This window comes from Babylonia areolata, chromosome 31, assembly GCF_041734735.1.
Source record: "Babylonia areolata isolate BAREFJ2019XMU chromosome 31, ASM4173473v1, whole genome shotgun sequence".
NCBI classification, from domain to species: domain Eukaryota; kingdom Metazoa; phylum Mollusca; class Gastropoda; order Neogastropoda; family Buccinidae; genus Babylonia; species Babylonia areolata.
The window spans coordinates 11,189,015-11,207,899 of NC_134906.1; the positions used below are offsets into that span (position 1 = coordinate 11,189,015).

General features: G+C 42.5%; 1 protein-coding gene across 2 annotated transcripts in view; it reads left to right on the top strand.

Annotated features, from left to right (window-relative positions):
- Window positions 1-18,885, top strand: part of LOC143275953 (putative glycerophosphocholine phosphodiesterase GPCPD1 homolog 2) — an 80,149-nt gene that overhangs the window by 26,478 nt on the left and 34,786 nt on the right. For both annotated transcript variants that reach the window (XM_076580299.1, XM_076580300.1), the window contains exons 8-9: window positions 2,862-3,015; window positions 9,331-9,463. In XM_076580299.1, coding sequence (XP_076436414.1) covers window positions 2,862-3,015; window positions 9,331-9,463 — 287 coding nt within the window. The remainder of the gene's footprint in view (window positions 1-2,861; window positions 3,016-9,330; window positions 9,464-18,885) is intronic.

Sequence of the window (18,885 nt, forward strand, 5' to 3'; positions counted from 1 at the left end):
TGAGGTGGCCGGACTGACTCTGTGTCACCTTTCAGGTGTTTGAGGTGGCCGGACTGACTCTGTGTCACCTTTCAGGTGTTTGAGGTGGCTGACTGACTCTGTGTCACCTTTCAGGTGTTTGAGGTGGCCTGACTGACTCTGTGTCACCTTTCAGGTGTTTGAGGTGGCCGGACTGACTCTGTGTCTCCTGTCAGGTGTTTGAGGTGGCCGGACTGACTCTGTGTCACCTGTCAGGTGTTTGAGGTGGCCGGACTGACTCTGTGTCACCTTTCAGGTGTTTGAGGTGGCTGGACTGACTCTGTGTCACCTTTCAGGTGTTTGAGGTGGCCGGACTGACTCTGTGTCACCTGTCAGGTGTTTGAGGTGGCTGGACTGACTCTGTGTCACCTGTCAGGTGTTTGAGGTGGCTGGACTGACTCTGTGTCACCTTTCAGGTGTTTGAGGTGGCCGGACTGACTCTGTGTCACCTTTCAGGTGTTTGAGGTGGCTGGACTGACTCTGTGTCACCTTTCAGGTGTTTGAGGTGGCTGGACTGACTCTGTGTCACCTGTCAGGTGTTTGAGGTGGCTGGACTGACTCTGTGTCACCTTTCAGGTGTTTGAGGTGGCCTGGACTGACTCTGTGTCACCTTTCAGGTGTTTGAGGTGGCCGGACTGACTCTGTGTCACCTTTCAGGTGTTTGAGGTGGCCGGACTGACTCTGTGTCACCTTTCAGGTGTTTGAGGTGGCCGGACTGACTCTGTGTCACCTTTCAGGTGTTTGAGGTGGCTGGACTGACTCTGTGTCACCTTTCAGGTGTTTGAGGTGGCTGGACTGACTCTGTGTCACCTTTCAGGTGTTTGAGGTGGCCGGACTGACTCTGTGTCACCTTTCAGGTGTTTGAGGTGGCCGGACTGACTCTGTGTCACCTGTCAGGTGTTTGAGGTGGCTGGACTGACTCTGTGTCACCTTTCAGGTGTTTGAGGTGGCTGGACTGACTCTGTGTCACCTTTCAGGTGTTTGAGGTGGCACTGACTCTGTGTCACCTTTCAGGTGTTTGAGGTGGCTGGACTGACTCTGTGTCACCTTTCAGGTGTTTGAGGTGGCTGGACTGACTATGTGTCACCTTTCAGGTGTTTGAGGTGGACTGACTCTGTGTCACCTGTCAGGTGTTTGAGGTGGACTGACTCTGTGTCACCTTTCAGGTGTTTGAGGTGGCTGGACTGACTCTGTGTCACCTTTCAGGTGTTTGAGGTGGCCGGACTGACTCTGTGTCACCTTTCAGGTGTTTGAGGTGGACTGACTCTGTGTCACCTTTCAGGTGTTTGAGGTGGCTGGACTGACTCTGTGTCTCCTGTCAGGTGTTTGAGGTGGTGACTGGGCCTGGACTGACTCTGTGTCACCTTTCAGGTGTTTGAGGTGGCTGGACTGACTCTGTGTCACCTTTCAGGTGTTTGAGGTGGACTGACTCTGTGTCACCTTTCAGGTGTTTGAGGTGGCTGGACTGACTCTGTGTCACCTTTCAGGTGTTTGAGGTGGCTGGACTGACTCTGTGTCACCTTTCAGGTGTTTGAGGTGGACTGACTCTGTGTCACCTGTCAGGTGTTTGAGGTGGACTGACTCTGTGTCACCTTTCAGGTGTTTGAGGTGGCTGGACTGACTCTGTGTCACCTTTCAGGTGTTTGAGGTGGCCGGACTGACTCTGTGTCACCTGTCAGGTGTTTGAGGTGGACTGACTCTGTGTCACCTGTCAGGTGTTTGAGGTGGCTGGACTGACTCTGTGTCTCCTGTCAGGTGTTTGAGGTGGACTGACTCTGTGTCACCTGTCAGGTGTTTGAGGTGGACTGACTCTGTGTCACCTTTCAGGTGTTTGAGGTGGACTGACTCTGTGTCACCTTTCAGGTGTTTGAGGTGGCTGGACTGACTCTGTGTCACCTTTCAGGTGTTTGAGGTGGCCACTCTCTCGTCATGATGTTCGGTACGACTAAACAGAAGCAAACAAACAACAACAACAAAAAACAAACATTAAAAAAAACCAAACTTGCAGATCCTGGGGTGCGTGCATGGAACCACAAGTCTTGTGGGGAAAGAAAAAGTCTGTCTGCATTGAAGTGCAAATTCTTTATGATGACACATTCTTGAAATTTTCTTGCGCTTTACAAAGTATTTTGCACAACAGGCTGCCTACCTGTGGAGTGATGGCCTAGAGGTAATGCGTCCGCCTAGGAAGCAAGAGAATCTTAGCACGCTGGCTCGAATCACGGCTCAGCCGCCAATAGTTTCTCCCCATCCACTAGACCTTGAGTGGTGGTCTGGACACTAGTTATTCGGATGAGACGATAAACCGAGGTCCCGTGTGCAGCATGCACTTAGCGCACGTAAAAGAGCCCACAGCAACAAAAGGGTTGTTCCTGGCAAAATTCTGTAGAAAAGTCCACTTTGATAGGAAAAATAAATAAAACTGCACGCAGGAAAAAATACAAAAAATTGGTGGCGCTGTAGTGTAGCGACGCGCTCTCCCTGGGGAGAGCAGCCCGAATTTCACATAGAGAAATCTGTTGTGATGAAAAGAAATACAAATACAAATACCTGGGTAGAGCCAGCTAACTTTTGCCTTCAAGTGCTCACCATGCATTTCCTTTATCATTCAGTCAGACTTCAGTCATGCAGCACACATACTCAACTATATCATTCTTTAGAGAATGCACCAGAATTCTTGTTCTCTACACACTCTAGGAATATCCTTTTTCTGAAGTGATAGCAAGGGAGGTAACTGGCTGGCAGCTTTTTGAGTGGTTTGATGTTGTGGGAGGTAGGTATGTTTGTTTTGTTGTGCAACTGTGACCCCCGTGTGTGTGTCAGTGAGAATGCTGTGTACACAGGGCTTTCAGGTGGATTTCTACGTGCACGCCAAGCGAGCCCAGCCCCAGTATGTCGGCAGCGCACATCTGCTGCCCCCCAAACCGGAACTGTCTGTCTATTCTAAGCGCGTGCCCATCATTGGCCTCAACCATCGACCAATCGGAGAAGTGCAAGGTGCAGAGTTAAGAAGTGGAGGGCCTAGACATGAGCACCCACATGCAGTGTACATGTAGTGTGGAGCGTTTTGTTCGAGAGAGTTGGTGGTGCACATTGATAGCGATGTGTGTGTATGGTGGGCAAAGGGAAGTGCACAAACAAGCTTAAGTTAAGTGTACTGGTATGTGCTTGGATATTTTTTAACAGAATGGGTTTTGGTTAGAAATGAGGCCATATTGATAAATATATATATGTATAGATTATATATATATATTTAAAAGCGATCTCAGGATTTAAGATAGAAGTTAGGTGTTGAAAGGTTTTTGTTTGGTCATCGTCTTCCACATTTTGGGACTGCAGTTTCCACGTTCACTCAAAATGTACAAGTTGGCTTTTATGTGCATGACCATTTTTAGCCTGCCATGTAGGCAGCCCTACTCTGTTTTCGGGGATGTGCGTACTGGATGTGTTCCCGTTTCCATAACCCACCAGGCTAGACTGCGAAGGTCAAAGTTCACACATTTATTGTCCAGTGTTTGTTTTATGTCTTATCTAAGTCATTTGATTATCTTCTTCTTTTTTTTTTATAACTTAGTGCCTTTTAAAGTTCAGAAATCGACATCATTGTGGACTTTAAAACTGAACGTTGCTTTGAGTGAAAATGGTTCCTCTTTCGTCATAACCAATAATATTGATCGCAACGTTTGATATATCTGTAGACAGCTTTTCTGCCTTGAAATCACAGAGTTTGTAAGTATTTCCACTGAGCACTTAATTTTGACATGTCATTCGGATGAGACGATACACTGAAGTCCTGTGTGTAGCATGCACTGTATTGCATGTAAAACAACCCATGGCAACAAAAGGTGTAGGCCCTGGGCAAAATTGTTGAGAAAAATCCTCTTTGATAAGAAAACAAGTACGCTTGGTGAGGGGTCAGGCTGAGAAAGCAGGTTAAGATTTTCCTTTATTGAAATGGCTAGCTTTCTCAAAGAAGAGCAATTCTACAATTGATTCACAGAGCGTCTTTTTTCAAGTTCACACTTCAACACATACACTGCTTTGTTTGTGTAGGCAGTGTTTACATATCCTGTGTAAATCAAGTTAGTTGACTGATTAATTGTGCGTTAACAAAGTAATGTCCTTTCCTTATGATGGTATTTACCTGTTAACAGTGATATATTTGAATCCAAATTCAGTTTAAATTGTGGCAGTTTTGTTGACAGCAGGGGGGGGGGGGGGGGGGGGGGGAGTGTGTTTTATTGTGGGGGAAATTGATATAAAATTGGAAAGGTCACAAGATATGATATGATTGTTTTCTTGTAATTTTTGGTCTGTGAGGGTGCTCCTGTATAAATGTGCACCCCCTGTGATTAATTTTAAGAGAGAGAAAAAACCCCAAGAATAAGGCGCATTAGTATATTAGGCGAGGTCAGATTACGATTAAGCTGGTGAAACTGATAACTTTGTAACCACCAAGCCATGCCTAAATGAAACAGTCGATGTCATGAACTTTCAACACAAAGAACAAAAAAAAAGACTTCCTTACACATAGATTGGATTTCATTGTTATTATCACATAAGAAACCTGGAAAAAAAAGAAAAAAAAAAAAAAAAAACTCGCTGAGTTTGATAAGAAAAATTAGCAAGCCTCTTCCGACACGTTTCCGGTTCTGCTGAAGGTCCAGATGGGTCAAGTGCTTTTGCCTGCATGATGTCCACCTCACCACACCTGCACCTGTTGCCCCCCGCTGGGAGCTTCATCATTCTCCAGCCATCCCGTTAATCCGTTCATCTGACTCCATTTCTGTGCCCCGCTCGGAACTTAAGCTGCAAACAATCGCTCTCCAGCCATTCCGTTAATCCGTTCATCTGACTCCATTTCTGTGCCCCGCTCGGAACTTAAGCTACCAACGGTCGCTCTCCAGCCATTCCGTTAATCCGTTCATCTGACTCCATTTCTGTGCCCCGCTCGGAACTTAAGCTACCAACGGTCGCTCTCCAGCCATTCCGTTAATCCGTTCATCTGACTCCATTTCTGTGCCCCGCTTGGAACTTAAGCTGCAAACAATCGCTCTCCAGCAATCCCGTTTATCCGTTCATCTGACTACATCTCTACCTTTCTCTTTTTGCTAAAATGTCATCTTTTCAGAACCTATTTGCAAGCACTCTTTCCTTCGTCTTCAGCACTACCCCATATCCACCAACTCACTTTTCATGTGTGTGGAATGAGAGAGGGGGAATGGGTGGGGGAGTGAGAGAGAGAGAGAGACAGAGACTGGTCATGGGTAGTTCATGTAATTTGTACATTTGTTTTTTTCATGTATGGCACCTTGAACTCTTAGAGAGAAAGGGTGCTATACAAATGCACATTATCATCATCATTATTATTATCCCAGTCCTGTGCCAGTTGCACCAGCTGTCCCCAGGTGCGGCCTGTCTTCATCATATCTGCCTCTGGTTCACAGCGCCATATGTTTCTTGGACATCCTCTTTTCCTGTTCCCTTGCAGGTTCCAGGCTGCAGGCTGTGGTCTTGTTCGCTCCCATAGTTCTTCGCTTCAGATTTTTTTTCTGGCCAGCGAATCTGAAGAATCCTGAGGCAGGTGCTGAAATTTTGGATTCTCTTCCTGGAGGTGACCGTGGTTCTCCAGGCGTCGACTCTATAGGGCAGGACAGGTTTGACTTTGGTGTTGAAGATCCTGATCTTAACGTTGATTGTGAGATCTCTGGTTCCCCAGGCATTCTTTCAAACTGATGGAAAGCCACCCTCAACTTCAAATCAAATCAAAAACACTTTATTAATCCACATGGAAATTAACCTGTGCAATCACAGGCTCTTTGTAAACACTAACTGACTTGCCGTTCTTCTGTATGTCAGCATCGGTTTCTTCATCTGCTTGTGAATGATGCTGCCAAGGTAAGTGAAGCTCTCCACCTCTTCCACTTGTGCCTGGCCTTCCAGCTTGGTGTGTGCTGCCTGGACTTTGAGGATCCTGCTCTTCCCTCTGTGGATGTTGAAGCCCAGGCAAGCTGAGGTGCCTGCATCTGTTGTTGGGTGTGGACGGGCGCAATAGCCGAGTGGTTAAAGCGTTGGACTTTCAATCTGAGGGTCCCGGGTTCGAATCACGGTGACGGCGCCTGGTGGGTAAAGGGTGGAGATTTTTACGATCTCCCAAGTCAACATAATGTGCAGACCTGCTAGTGCCTGAACCCCCTTTGTGTGTATATGCAAGCAGAAGATCAAATACGCACGTTAAAGATCCTGTAATCCATGTCAGCGTTTGGTGGGTTATGGAAACAAGAACATACCCAGCATGCACGCCCCCGAAAGCGGAGTATGGCTGCCTACATGGCGGGGTAAAAACGGTCATACACGTAAAAGCCCACTCGTGTGCATACGAGTGGGAGTTGCAGCCCACAAACGCAGAAGAAGAAGAAGAAGAGTTGTTGGGTGTGGGATAGAAGGGCCAGATCATCAGCAAGGTCATGGTCATCCAGCTGTGTCCAGCGCGTCCGTTACGTCTGCTTTTTCAAAATTGTCGACAGTGGTGTGCAACTAACAAGAAGATCAACCACCTTCCAGTCAGACAGAATCATGGGTTGTGTGCTTCATTCTCATCAAAAATGCTATCAACAGAAGTGTGCAACTAACAAGAAGATCAGTCACCTTTCGGTCAAACACAGAATCATGGGATGTGTTCTTTGTTTTCATCATTGTAAATGGTCAGCATTGGTTGCAAGTAAAGACCAGATCAATCCCCATCCTTTTCAACACAAAGTCATAGAATACGTGCTTCGTTTTAGTAATTACATACCATCAACAAAAGTGTGCAACTGAACAACAAGGTCAATCACCTTAATGCAAATACCAATTCAGAATCATATTATGTGCGCTTTGTTTTTCATCCTTATAAAACAGTCAAAATTAGTGTGCAAGTCAATCGCGCCTTCCTTTTCAACACAAAATCATAGGATGCGTGCTTCGTTTGCGTTATCACATACCATCAGCAATAATGTGCAACTGACAAACAAGATTGATCACCTTCCATTCACACACAGTCATCGAATGCATGCTTTGTTTTCATCATCATTAAACAGTCAACAATAGTGTGCAGTTGAACAACAAGATCAACCACCTTCTAGTCGAACACAAAACCATAGGATGTGCGCTTCGTTTTTCTGTCATTATAGACAGTCAGCGATAGTGTGCAACTGAACAAGGTCAATCACATTCCATTCAAACACAAAATCATATATCGGCTGCTATCTGGTTTCGCCCAAACTCACCATTTAGCCCACCCCCACTCCCCTCCTCTCTCTTACCTTTCAAGCGATAACCCTCAAAATAAATAATGTGAAAATTAGTACTTTGAACAAAATGTCTACAGTCACCGGTATGTGTGACGGGACATCCAAACAAAATTCCTCTCCACTCCACAAAATGATAGGTTGTGTGGACAAAAAACTAAAGTTTATAAAAACCTTTTTGGTGGTAGATAAATCCTCTTTGTCTAGTGGGATATGACGTTTCGAACCATAGGCCCGTTGTCAAGTGCTGAGAAGAGGACAGTGTGAATAGGAAAGCCTTTGTGAGAAAAGGGTGATGACATCTCACTACTTTCTGTTTTGATGGACCATGCACACTAAAACACTTGCTGATCACCATTCAGTGCAATACATACTCACTCACACACACACTCACACACACACACACACACAAAAACAAAAAACAAAAAAACAAAAAACACCTGATAGGTTGCGTGTTTCATTTTCATCGCTGTGCTGACTGGTCATGAGTATCTGTGCACGCAGCCTAATGAACGATAGAGACCAGCTGTAGGGCTCTGTGATAGACTGACTATGCAAGAGAAGGGAAGTTTTTATTCCGTATTGTGTGGCAACAATAACTTTTTTTTTTTTTTTTTTTTACTTCTTACAAAAATTAATGTACCCTTTTATTTTCCTTCATCGGTAAAGTTTCCTTCTTTTTTTTTTCTTTTTTTTTTGGTGGGGTGGGGGGGGGATAGCTTGTGCTATTTTGTGATAAATGGTTGGAGTTGCCAATTAGTAATTTTATTTTATTCACAAATAAGGAACATTACGATATCAATCTGTTGTTATCAACCAATTTAATGTGATTTGATTTGCTGTTTACATTTTCGTTTTGGTGCAGAATACGAGCGATGTTACATTATTATCCTGCGTGCCCCGACAGGGGTGGAAGGATTGAAAGTTTTTGACTCTTGTTTGTGATAATAAGTAGTACTTTTAAATGGCACAAACTGCCCTTACAGTGGGCTCAAAGTGCATCATGAAACAGTTTCAGTTTCAGTAGCTCAAGGAGGCGTCACTGCCTTCGGACAAATCCATATACGCTACACCACATCTGCCAAGCAGATGCCTGACCAGCAGCGTAACCCAACGCGCTTAGTCAGGCCTTGAGAAAAAAAAAACAAAAAAAACCCCAATATAGGCACAGTATTACATTATGACTTACTGACACATGATGACATTAAAAAAAAAAAAGAGGAAAAAAGTTATTCACCAAGACAATAATACAAGGTGCAAATATGAATCATCACATTAAAAAAACAACAAAAAAACCCCAAAACTATTCCTTATGCATACATATATACATACACATGCATGCGCATGAACACACACAATCACGTGTGTGTGTGCATGTGAATGCACACAGACACACACACACACACACACACACATTCACGCATTCATGTGCGCACACACAAACACCCACACACAGCACACACACACTTACAAAGAGAATTCATCATTTGGAGGGAGGGGGGTCGGGCAGTGAACAAATAGACACACACATTAAAAAAAAAAAAAAGAGAGAGACAGACAAATAGGTGACTATCCTCCATTACATTCATACATACATACATACATACACAGGCCACATAGAATAAATACACATAAAAAACAACAACAGAAGTTCATTCATACACAGGCCACTTTGAATAAATATACTTTTAAAAGACAACACCAGAAGTTCATTCATATATACATACAAAGGCCACGTTGAACAAATACACTTTTTAAAACACAACAACAGAAGTTCATACATACATACATACATACACAGACCATGTTGAATAGATAGACTTAAAAAAACCAAAAAAAACAACAACAACAGAAGTTCATTCATACATACATACATACATACACAGGCCACGTTGAACAGATACTTTTTTTTTTTCTTTTTTACTTTTTTTTTAATACTTTTTTTTTTATATATATATATATATATTTCTGAAGTTTGTTTTTGTTAGAGAGAGTGTTAACTTGTCTTTGCTGTGTGATGCAGTGGAAATCCTTCGCATCACCCCGCTGCCAAACAACGACTACCTGATGGATGTATCCTACCAGAACCACTGGAAGTGGAGGAACGTGGAAACGCTCAACGTGGGCCACCGGGGCATGGGGTCTTCCTATAAGAGGTAGTGTGGGTGTGGGTGTGTGTGTGTGTGTGTATGTGTGTTGGCATGTGTTGTATATGTTGTTTGTGTTGTGTGTGTGTATGTGTGTGATGGCATGTGTGTTGTGTGTGAGTGTGTTTGTTTGTTTGGTTGGGTTTTTTTTTTCCGGGGGAGTGGGGGGAGGGGTTGGCATGTGTTGTATTTGTGTTTGTGTTGTTTTTTTGTTGTGTGAGTGCATATTTGGCATGTGTGCACTTGTGTTTGTGTTGTTTTGTGGGGGGGTGGGGGGGGGGTGTTTGTGTGTGTGCATGGGATCCTTGTACAAAAGGCGGTGTGTTTGTGTGTGTGTGTGTGTCTGAGAGAGAGAGAGAACACTTAACACTGAAATGTTTAATGTCATTAACTGAAAAGCTCTGGTGACATAGTAGGTACAAATCAGAACAAAATGGTGCAAATAGATGAAATGGAACAGAAAAAAAACAAAAACAAACACCCCCCCCAAAAAAAACAACAACAAAACAACAACAACAACAAAAAACAAAAACAGAATTGAAACAACATAAACTCATAAGAGATTTGCGACACTTTAGCACATTGTCCTTAGCTTAAAAGTACATGTGACAGGGGGTAATTTGCCTTTTTTTTTTCAGTTGTTCGTCTCCAAGGTTTGGACAGTACACAGAAAACAAAATACAGATAAATCATATAAAAAATATTTACGCATGTAACATCGATACATATCATATCAATATGAACACATCAGATAATTACAATATCGAGATTGTGACCATCCAAATGTAGCCCTTCCTTTTTTTAATCTATGCTTTTTTCTCATAGAACCCATACTAATTTTTAATTGACTAATGAGTATCTGGACCGATGATGGACGTTTTCGGTATATTTATTGCCTCAGATACATATTTTGCAAGTGAAAGTATATCTTCATTTTCTGTCATTAGTAAGCCGAACAAATCTTTCCTCTGCGCTGGAGCTGCATTGAAAATGGTGCAGTTTTTTCATAATTCATCGTATCTTTTGCAGTTAAATATGAAATGATTTTCATCTTCTGGGTTTTCGCCACACATTGGGCAAGGAAATGTTGCAACGTCTGAATCGAACCATCTTCTGTTGGCATTCAGTCCAAGTGCTCTCAATCTGAGCTTCGCAAAGCAGATTTTATGTCATTTATTTGTTATAATCTTAATACGCTTCATACTTTGAAATATTGATTTAAATGAACAGAACCATTTATACCTATCATTGCTCTCTATTTCTCCGTGCCAGTTTTGTTTGTAACATGCTATAAGTCTATCTTTAAATTCCGATACAAAACCGCTTTCGTGCCCTGCTCTTCGCTCATCCAAACAAGACCGAATCCATGTTCCGTTAGTGTTTTCTTGATGTGGAATACCCAGTTCTGTTTGCCCTTTCTCCTCTTGCAGTAGCAGCATCTCGTATGCTTGTCTACACAATTGTGATGTTGGCAGTCTTGTTAGTTTGATCCAATATCTTATGCATTTTACAGTTGATCTAATATGCATTGGGTATCTGCCTGTTTCGCCATACATTAGAGAGAGAGAGAGAGCATACTTGTACTTGTGTGTATGTGTGTCTGTCAGTTTGTCTGTGTGGTATTCTTAGAGGAAATTTGTTGTTTGTGTGTGTGTGTGTGTGTGTGTGTGCGTGCACACAGTTGTGTGTCTGTGTCTGTGCATGGGATCTTCATACAAGAGGTGATGTGTGTGTGTGTGTGTCTGCATGCATATTTTCAGGGGAATGGAAATGAGTTGGTTGTTTGTATTTTTTTTGATGGATTTGTAGATTATTTCTTTATTGAGGTATAAATGTACGTGTGATAGCGCTTCTTGCAGGAAGAGCACTGTGCTAAATATTATTATAAATATTATTAGTTGTATCATATTTATTTTTTCATTATTGTTGTTATTATTATTTTTTATTATTACTATGATGATGATGATGATGATGATGATGATTATTAACTGCTAGTGCTGTTAGGTGTGGAAAAAGGACTGTTTACCTGACCAGAATTGGTGTTATTTTTTTGTGGCACAGTCGTTGTGTATGATGTACGCTTTGCTAGCAGAATCCAGTCAGGATTACAGACCATAGAGAGAGAGAGAAAACACGCGTTACACCTAACTGTGTGTGTTGTCTTTGAGAGAGAAGTGTTTGACATAACTGTGGGTGTTGTCTTTGAGAGACAAGTGTTTGACATAACTGTGGGTGTTGTCTTTGAGAGAGAAGTGTTTGACATAACTGTGGGTGTTGTCTTTGAGAGACAAGTGTTTGACGTAACTGTGGGTGACAAGTGTTTGACATAACTGTGGGTGTTGTCTTTGAGAGAGAAGTGTTTGACGTAACTGTGGGTGACAAGTGTTTGACATAACTGTGGGTGTTGTCTTTGAGAGAGAAGTGTTTGACATAACTGTGGGTGACAAGTGTTTGACAGAACTGTGGGTGTTGTCTTTGAGAGACTAGTGTTTGACATAACTGTGGGTGTTGTCTTTGAGAGAGAAGTGTTTGACATAACTGTGGGTGTTGTCTTTGAGAGAGAAGTGTTTGACATAACTGTGGGTGTTGTCTTTGAGAGAGAAGTGTTTGACATAATGGTGGGTGTTGTCTTTGAGAGAGAAGTGTTTGACATAACTGTGGGTGTTGTCTTTGAGGGAGAAGTGTTTGACATAACTGTGGGTGTTGTCTTTGAGAGACAAGTGTTTGACATAACTGTGGGTGTTGTCTCTGAGAGAGAAGTGTTTGACATAACTGTGGGTGTTGTCTTTGAGAGAGAAGTGTTTGACATAACTGTGGGTGTTGTCTTTGAGGGAGAAGTGTTTGACATAACTGTGGGTGTTGTCTTTGAGGGAGAAGTGTTTGACATAACTGTGGGTGTTGTCTTTGAGAGAGAAGTGTTTGACATAACTGTGGGTGTTGTCTTTGAGAGAGAAGTGTTTGACATAACTGTGGGTGTTGTCTTTGAGAGAGAAGTGTTTGACATAACTGTGGGTGTTGTCTTTGAGAGAGAAGTGTTTGACATAACTGTGGGTGTTGTCTTTGAGAGAGAAGTGTTTGACATAACTGTGGGTGTTGTCTTTGAGAGAGAAGTGTTTGACATAACTGTGGGTGTTGTCTTTGAGAGAGAAGTGTTTGACATAACTGTGGGTGTTGTCTTTGAGAGAGAAGTGTTTGACATAACTGTGTGTGTTGTCTTTGAGAGAGAAGTGTTTGACATAACTGTGGGTGTTGCCTTTGAGAGAGAAGTGTTTGACATAACTGTGGGTGTTGTCTTTGAGAGACTAGTGTTTGACATAAATGTGGGTGTTGTCTTTGAGAGAGAAGTGTTTGACATAAATGTGGGTGTTGTCTCTGAGAGAGAAGTGTTTGACATAACTGTGGGTGTTGTCTTTGAGAGACTAGTGTTTGACATAAATGTGGGTGTTGTCTTTGAGAGAGAAGTGTTTGACATAAATGTGGGTGTTGTCTCTGAGAGAGAAGTGTTTGACATAACTGTGGGTGTTGTCTTTGAGAGAGAAGTGTTTGACATAAATGTGGGTGTTGTCTTTGAGAGACTAGTGTTTGACATAACTGTGGGTGTTGTCTTTGAGAGAGAAGTGTTTGACATAACTGTGGGTGTTGTCTTTGAGAGACAAGTGTTTGACATAACTGTGGGTGTTGTCTTTGAGAGACTAGTGTTTGACATTGTTTGGTTGTTGTTGTTTTTTTCCTTGATTTGTATGTGTGTGTGTGTCCTGTAATCTGGGGCATTTTGTTTTCTACATTTTGACGATGATTGATGATGGCGGCGATGACGATGATGATGCTGTGGGGATAAGTGGTCGGCACGGGGGGTTGGGGGGGGGAGGGTCTGGGGTGGGGGGGGAGGGGTTTTGTTTAGGTTTGGAACTACTTTACGAAGCAGTACTCTCATGGTATGTATCCCAGTATCAACCGGTTTGGAACTACTTTACGAAGCAGTACTCTCATGGTATGTATCCCAGTATCAACCGGTTTGGAACTACTTTACGAAGCAGTACTCTCATGATATGTGTCCCAGTATCAACCGGTTTGGAACTACTTTACGAAGCAGTACTCTCATGGTATGTATCCCAGTATCAACCGTTTTGGAACTACTTTACGAAGCAGTACTCTCATGGTATGTATCCCAGTATCAACCGGTTTGGAACTACTTTACGAAGCAGTACTCTCATGGTATGTATCCCAGTATCAACCGGTTTGGAACTACTTTACGAAGCAGTACTCTCATGATATGTGTCCCAGTATCAACCGGTTTGGAACTACTTTACGAAGCAGTACTCTCATGGTATGTGTCCCAGTATCAACCGGTTTGGAACTACTTTACGAAGCAGTACTCTCATGATATGTGTCCCAGTATCAACCAAGGGTCCTTGAGGTGCAGACACCGTGCAGTGTTTTTTTTTTGGGGTTGTTTTTTTTAACTTTTTTTTTAATTTTCCAAAAACATGTATACAATACAGAGAATAGTATGAAACAAACAATATACAACGAACAGTAGCATCTTCCACTATAGAGAGAAAGATAAAACAAAATAAAACAAAACAGACTAAACAAGGCAAAACAAATCTGTAACAATAACATCAACAACAACAACAACACAAACAAAAAAAAAAATTTGTCCAATCATTCAATCAGTCAATGTTTACACCTTAATGATTGTAGTAATGATGATGATTTAAGATGACATTAATAATAAATAGCCTGGACCAGTTGTGTAACATAGCAACAGCATCAGTTGTGTCAACTATTACAGGAATGGTATCTAGGGTAAGGCGAAAGCGAGTGGTGGCATTATAATATCATTAATAATAATAATGAGCATGAGTATACCGCTTCTGCATTATTGGGAAAGAAAGCTTGACACCGTGCAGTGTTCGTCAGGAGATTTTAGCAGCGCTCCCAAAGACACATCGATGATACTGGTTTTTCCTCCTTGACTGTGTGGTTTCAGACTCCACCCCCCCCCCACCCCCCCAACCCTCCCCCCCTATTTGAATCAATAGTACAACGGGCGCAATAGCCGAGTGGTTAAAGCGTTGGACTGTCAATCTGAGGGTCCCGGGTTCGAATCACGGTGACGGCGCCTGGTGGGTAAAGGGTGGAGATTTTTACGATCTCCCAGGTCAACATATGTGCAGACCTGCTTAGTGCCTGAACCCCCTTCGTGTGTATATGCAAGCAGAAGATCAAATACGCACGTTAAAGATCCTGTAATCCATGTCAGCGTTCGGTGGGTTATGGAAACAAGAACATACCCAGCATGCACACCCCAAAAAACGGAGTATGGCTGCCTACGTGGCGGGGTAAAAACAGTCATACACGTAAAAGCCCACCCGTGTGCATACGAGTGAACGCAGAAGAAGAAGAAGAAGAATCAATAGTACACACACAGCTCTGAGTAAGAGATGGCCACAGGCTGATGAAAAAAACCACACCAAACAACCCACACCTTTGTTGGGAATTAAACCCATGTCCTCCCGGTCATCACGCGATGACACTGACCACTTCGTCACAGTGTCTGGTTTTAGGTGGGTTTTTTAAAAATTATTTTTTAATATGTATATGTATATTTTCCCCTGATTCTGTTTCTTGAAGTACTCTCATGATATGTATCCCAGTATCAACCAAGGGTCCTTGAGGTGCAGACACCGTGCAGTGTTCGTCAGGAGATTTTAGCAGCGCTCCCAAAGAACTGGTTTATCCTCCTTGACTGTGTGGTTTTCAGACTCCTCCCCCCCTGCCCCCCCAACCCTCCCCCACCATTTGAATCAATAGTACACACACACAGCTCTGAGTAAGAGATGGCCACAGGGCTGATGGAAAAAAAAACAAAAAAACAACAACCCACACCTCTGTTGGGAATTAAACCCATGTCCTCCCGGTCATCACGCGATGACACTGACCACTTCGTCACAGTGTTTGGTTTTAGGTGTTTTGTTTTGTTTTTGTTTTTTTATGTGTTTTTTTTAATATGTATATGTATATTTCCTCCTGATTCTGTTTCTTGAAGTACTCTCATGATATGTATCCCAGTATCAACCAAGGGTCCTTGAGGTGCAGACACCGTGCAGTGTTCGTCAGATTTTAGCAGCTCTCCCAAAGAACTGGTTTATCCTCCTTGAATGTGTGGTTTCAGACCCCCCCACCCTCCCCCACCATTTGAATCAGTAGTACACACACACAGCTCTGAGTAAGAGATGGCCACAGGCTGATGAAAAAAAAACCCCAAACAACCCACACCTCTGTTGGGAATTAAACCCATGTCCTCCCGGTCGTCACGCGATGACACTGACCACTTCGTCACAGTGTCTGGTTTTAGGTGGGGTTTTTTATTTTAATTATTTTTTAATATGTATATACTGTATATTTTCCCCCTGATTCTGTTTTCTTGAAGTCTTGTTTCTGACTTTCACTGTACGCTGGAGACTGAACAACAGCAGTGTTTACGGGAATGGCTGAGAAAGCTGAAGGGAATAGTACTCTTCAGACAGGCTGTCTTTCTTTGTCTCTCTCTCTCTCTCTCTCTCTCACTCTTTCATTAACTCTCTTTCTTTCTCTTTCTCTCTCTTTCTTTTACTGTGTCTCTATCTCACTCTCTCTCTTTCATTAACTCTCTTTCTCGTTCTCTCTCTTTTATTGTCTCTCTCTCTCTCTCTCTTTCATTAACTCTCCTTCTTTCTCTTTCTTTCTTTTACTGTGTCTCTTTCTCTTTCTCTCTCTCTCTCTCTATTTCTCTTCCCTCTCTCTCTTTTACTGTGTCTCTTTCTCTCTCTCTCTTTCATGAACTCTCTTTCTTTCTCTTTCCCTCTCTTTCTTTTACTGTGTCTCTTTCTCTTTCTCTCTTTCATTAACTCTCTTTCTTTCTCTTTCTCTCTCTCTTTCTTTTACTGTGTCTCTATCTCACTCTCTCTCTTTCATTAACTCTCTTTCTTTCTCTTTCTCTCTCTTTTACTGTGTCTCTTTCTCTCTCTCTCTTTCATTAACTCTCTTTCTTTCTCTTTCCCTCTCTTTCTTTTACTGTCTCTTTCTCTCTCTCTCACTCTTTCATTAACTCTCTTTCTTTCTCTTTCCCTCTCTTTCTTTTACTGTGTCTCTTTCTCACTCTCTCTCTTTCATTAACTCTCTTTCTTTCTCTTTCCCTCTCTTTCTTTTACTGTGTCTCTTTCTCTCTCTCTCTCTTTCATTAACACTCTTTCTTTCTCTTTCCCTCTCTTTCTTTTACTGTGTCTCTTTCTCACTCTCTCTCTTTCATTAACTCTCTTTCTTTCTCTTTCCCTCTCTTTCTTTTACTGTGTCTCTTTCTCTCTCTCTCTCTTTCATTAACACTCTTTCTTTCTCTTTCCCTCTCTTTCTTTTACTGTGTCTCTTTCTCTTTCTCTCTGTCTCTTTCATTAACTCTCTTTCTTTCTCTTTCCCTCTCTTTCTTTTACTGTGTCTCTTTCACTTTCTCTCTCTTTCATTAACTCTCCTTCTTTCTCTTTCTTTCTTTTACTGTGTCTCTCTCTCTCTCTCTCTCTCTTTCATTAACTCTCTTTCTTTCTCTTTCCCTCTCTTTCTTTTACTGTGTCTCTTTCTCTCTCTCTCTTTCATGAACTCTCTTTCTTTCTCTTTCCCTCTCTTTCTTTTACTGTGTCTCTTTCTCTTTCTCTCTTTCATTAACTCTCTTTCTCTTTCCCTCTCTTTCTTTTACTGTGTCTCTTTCTCTCTCTCTTTCATTAACTCTCTTTCTTTCTCTTTCCCTCTCTTTCTTTTACTGTGTCTCTTTCTCTCTCTCTCTCTCTTTCATTAACTCTCTTTCTTTCTCTTTCCCTCTCTTTCTTTTACTGTGTCTCTTTCTTTCTCTCTCTCTCTCTCTCTCTCTCTCTCTTGCTCTGTCTTTTTCTTTCTTTGTGTGTGTGTGTGTCTCTTTTTCATTCACTCTCTCTTTCTTTCTCTTTCTGTCTCTCTCTTTCTTTCACTCTGTTTCGTTCTCTTTCTCTTTCTATCTCTCTGTCTCTTTTGCTCTGTCTTTCTTTGTGTGTGTGTGTCTCTCTCTTTCATTCACTGTCTTTTTCTTTCTCTTTCTCTCTCTCTATCTCTCTCTCTCTTGCTCTGTATCTTTCTTTTTTTGTGTGTGTGTGTGTGTCTCTCTCTCTCTTTCATTCACTCTCTCTTTCTTTCTCTTTCTGTCTCTCTCTTTCATTCACTCTCTCTTTCTTTCTCTTTCTGTCTCTCTCTTTCTTTCACTCTGTTTCTCTCTCTTTCTCTCTCTCTTTCTCTCTCTCTCTCTCTCTCTCTCTTTTGCTCTGTCTCTTTCTTTCTGTGTGTGTGTGTGTGTGTGTGTGTGTGTGTGTGTCTCTTTCATTCACTCTCGCTTTCTTTCTCTTTCTCTGTCTCTCTCTTTCTTTCACTCTGTCTCTATCTTTCTCTTTCTTTCTCTCCCCCACCCCCACCCCCGCCCCCTCTCTCTCTGTGTCTCTGTCTCTGTCTCTGTCTCTCTCTGTCATCTTCTTTCCATCTGCCCCTTCCTTTCTGCCCTTTTTCGTCACTGATGTTTCTTCTCTCCCCACCCTCACTTCGCCCACCCCCTGAGACGCGGTCTCTTTTTTTGCTCTCAGTGTTTCTGTTTTTTTGACGGGCGCAATAGCCGAGTGGTTAAAGCGTTGGACTGTCAATCTGAGGGTCCCGGGTTCGAATCACGGTGACGGCGCCTGGTGGGTAAAGGGTGGAGATTTTTTACGATCTCCCAGGTCAACATATGTGCAGACCTGCTTAGTGCCTGAACCCCCTTCATGTGTATATGCAAGCAGAAGATCAAATACGCACGTTAAAGATCCTGTAACCCATGTCAGCGTTCGGTGGGTTACGGAAACAAGAACATACCCAGCATGCACACCCCCGAAAACGGAGTATGGCTGCCTACATGGCGGGGTAAAAACGGTCATACACGTAAAAGCCCACTCGTGTGCATACAAGTGAACGTGGGAGTTGCAGTCCACGAACGCAGAAGAAGACAGAAGAAGAAGAAGAAGTGTTTCATTCACAAACAGCATGTGACAGCATTCATGCAGGCTGTAGTGAGACTTCTCACTCAAACAGGATGGTGTGGGGTTGTTGTTTTTTTTGCGGGTTTTTTTTTTCCCCCAGTTCTTTCACAAAGTATGTTGCAGAAAAAAGGTTCACGGAGGAAAGCGTGTAGGAAAGATGGCATGCGAAAAAAGTTTGAATGAACTCTGGTGTTTTGTTTTTGATATTTTTTGGCAGGACTGTGTTGCATTTTGGGAATCTTTATTCCGACGGTTTGGATTGCAGGTGGAAGGTTGTTATGGCAAGTAAAATTTAGATGTGGGCAAAATAGGAGAGGTAAACATTTTTTTTTAAAAACACACAAAAACCTAATGATGGTGATT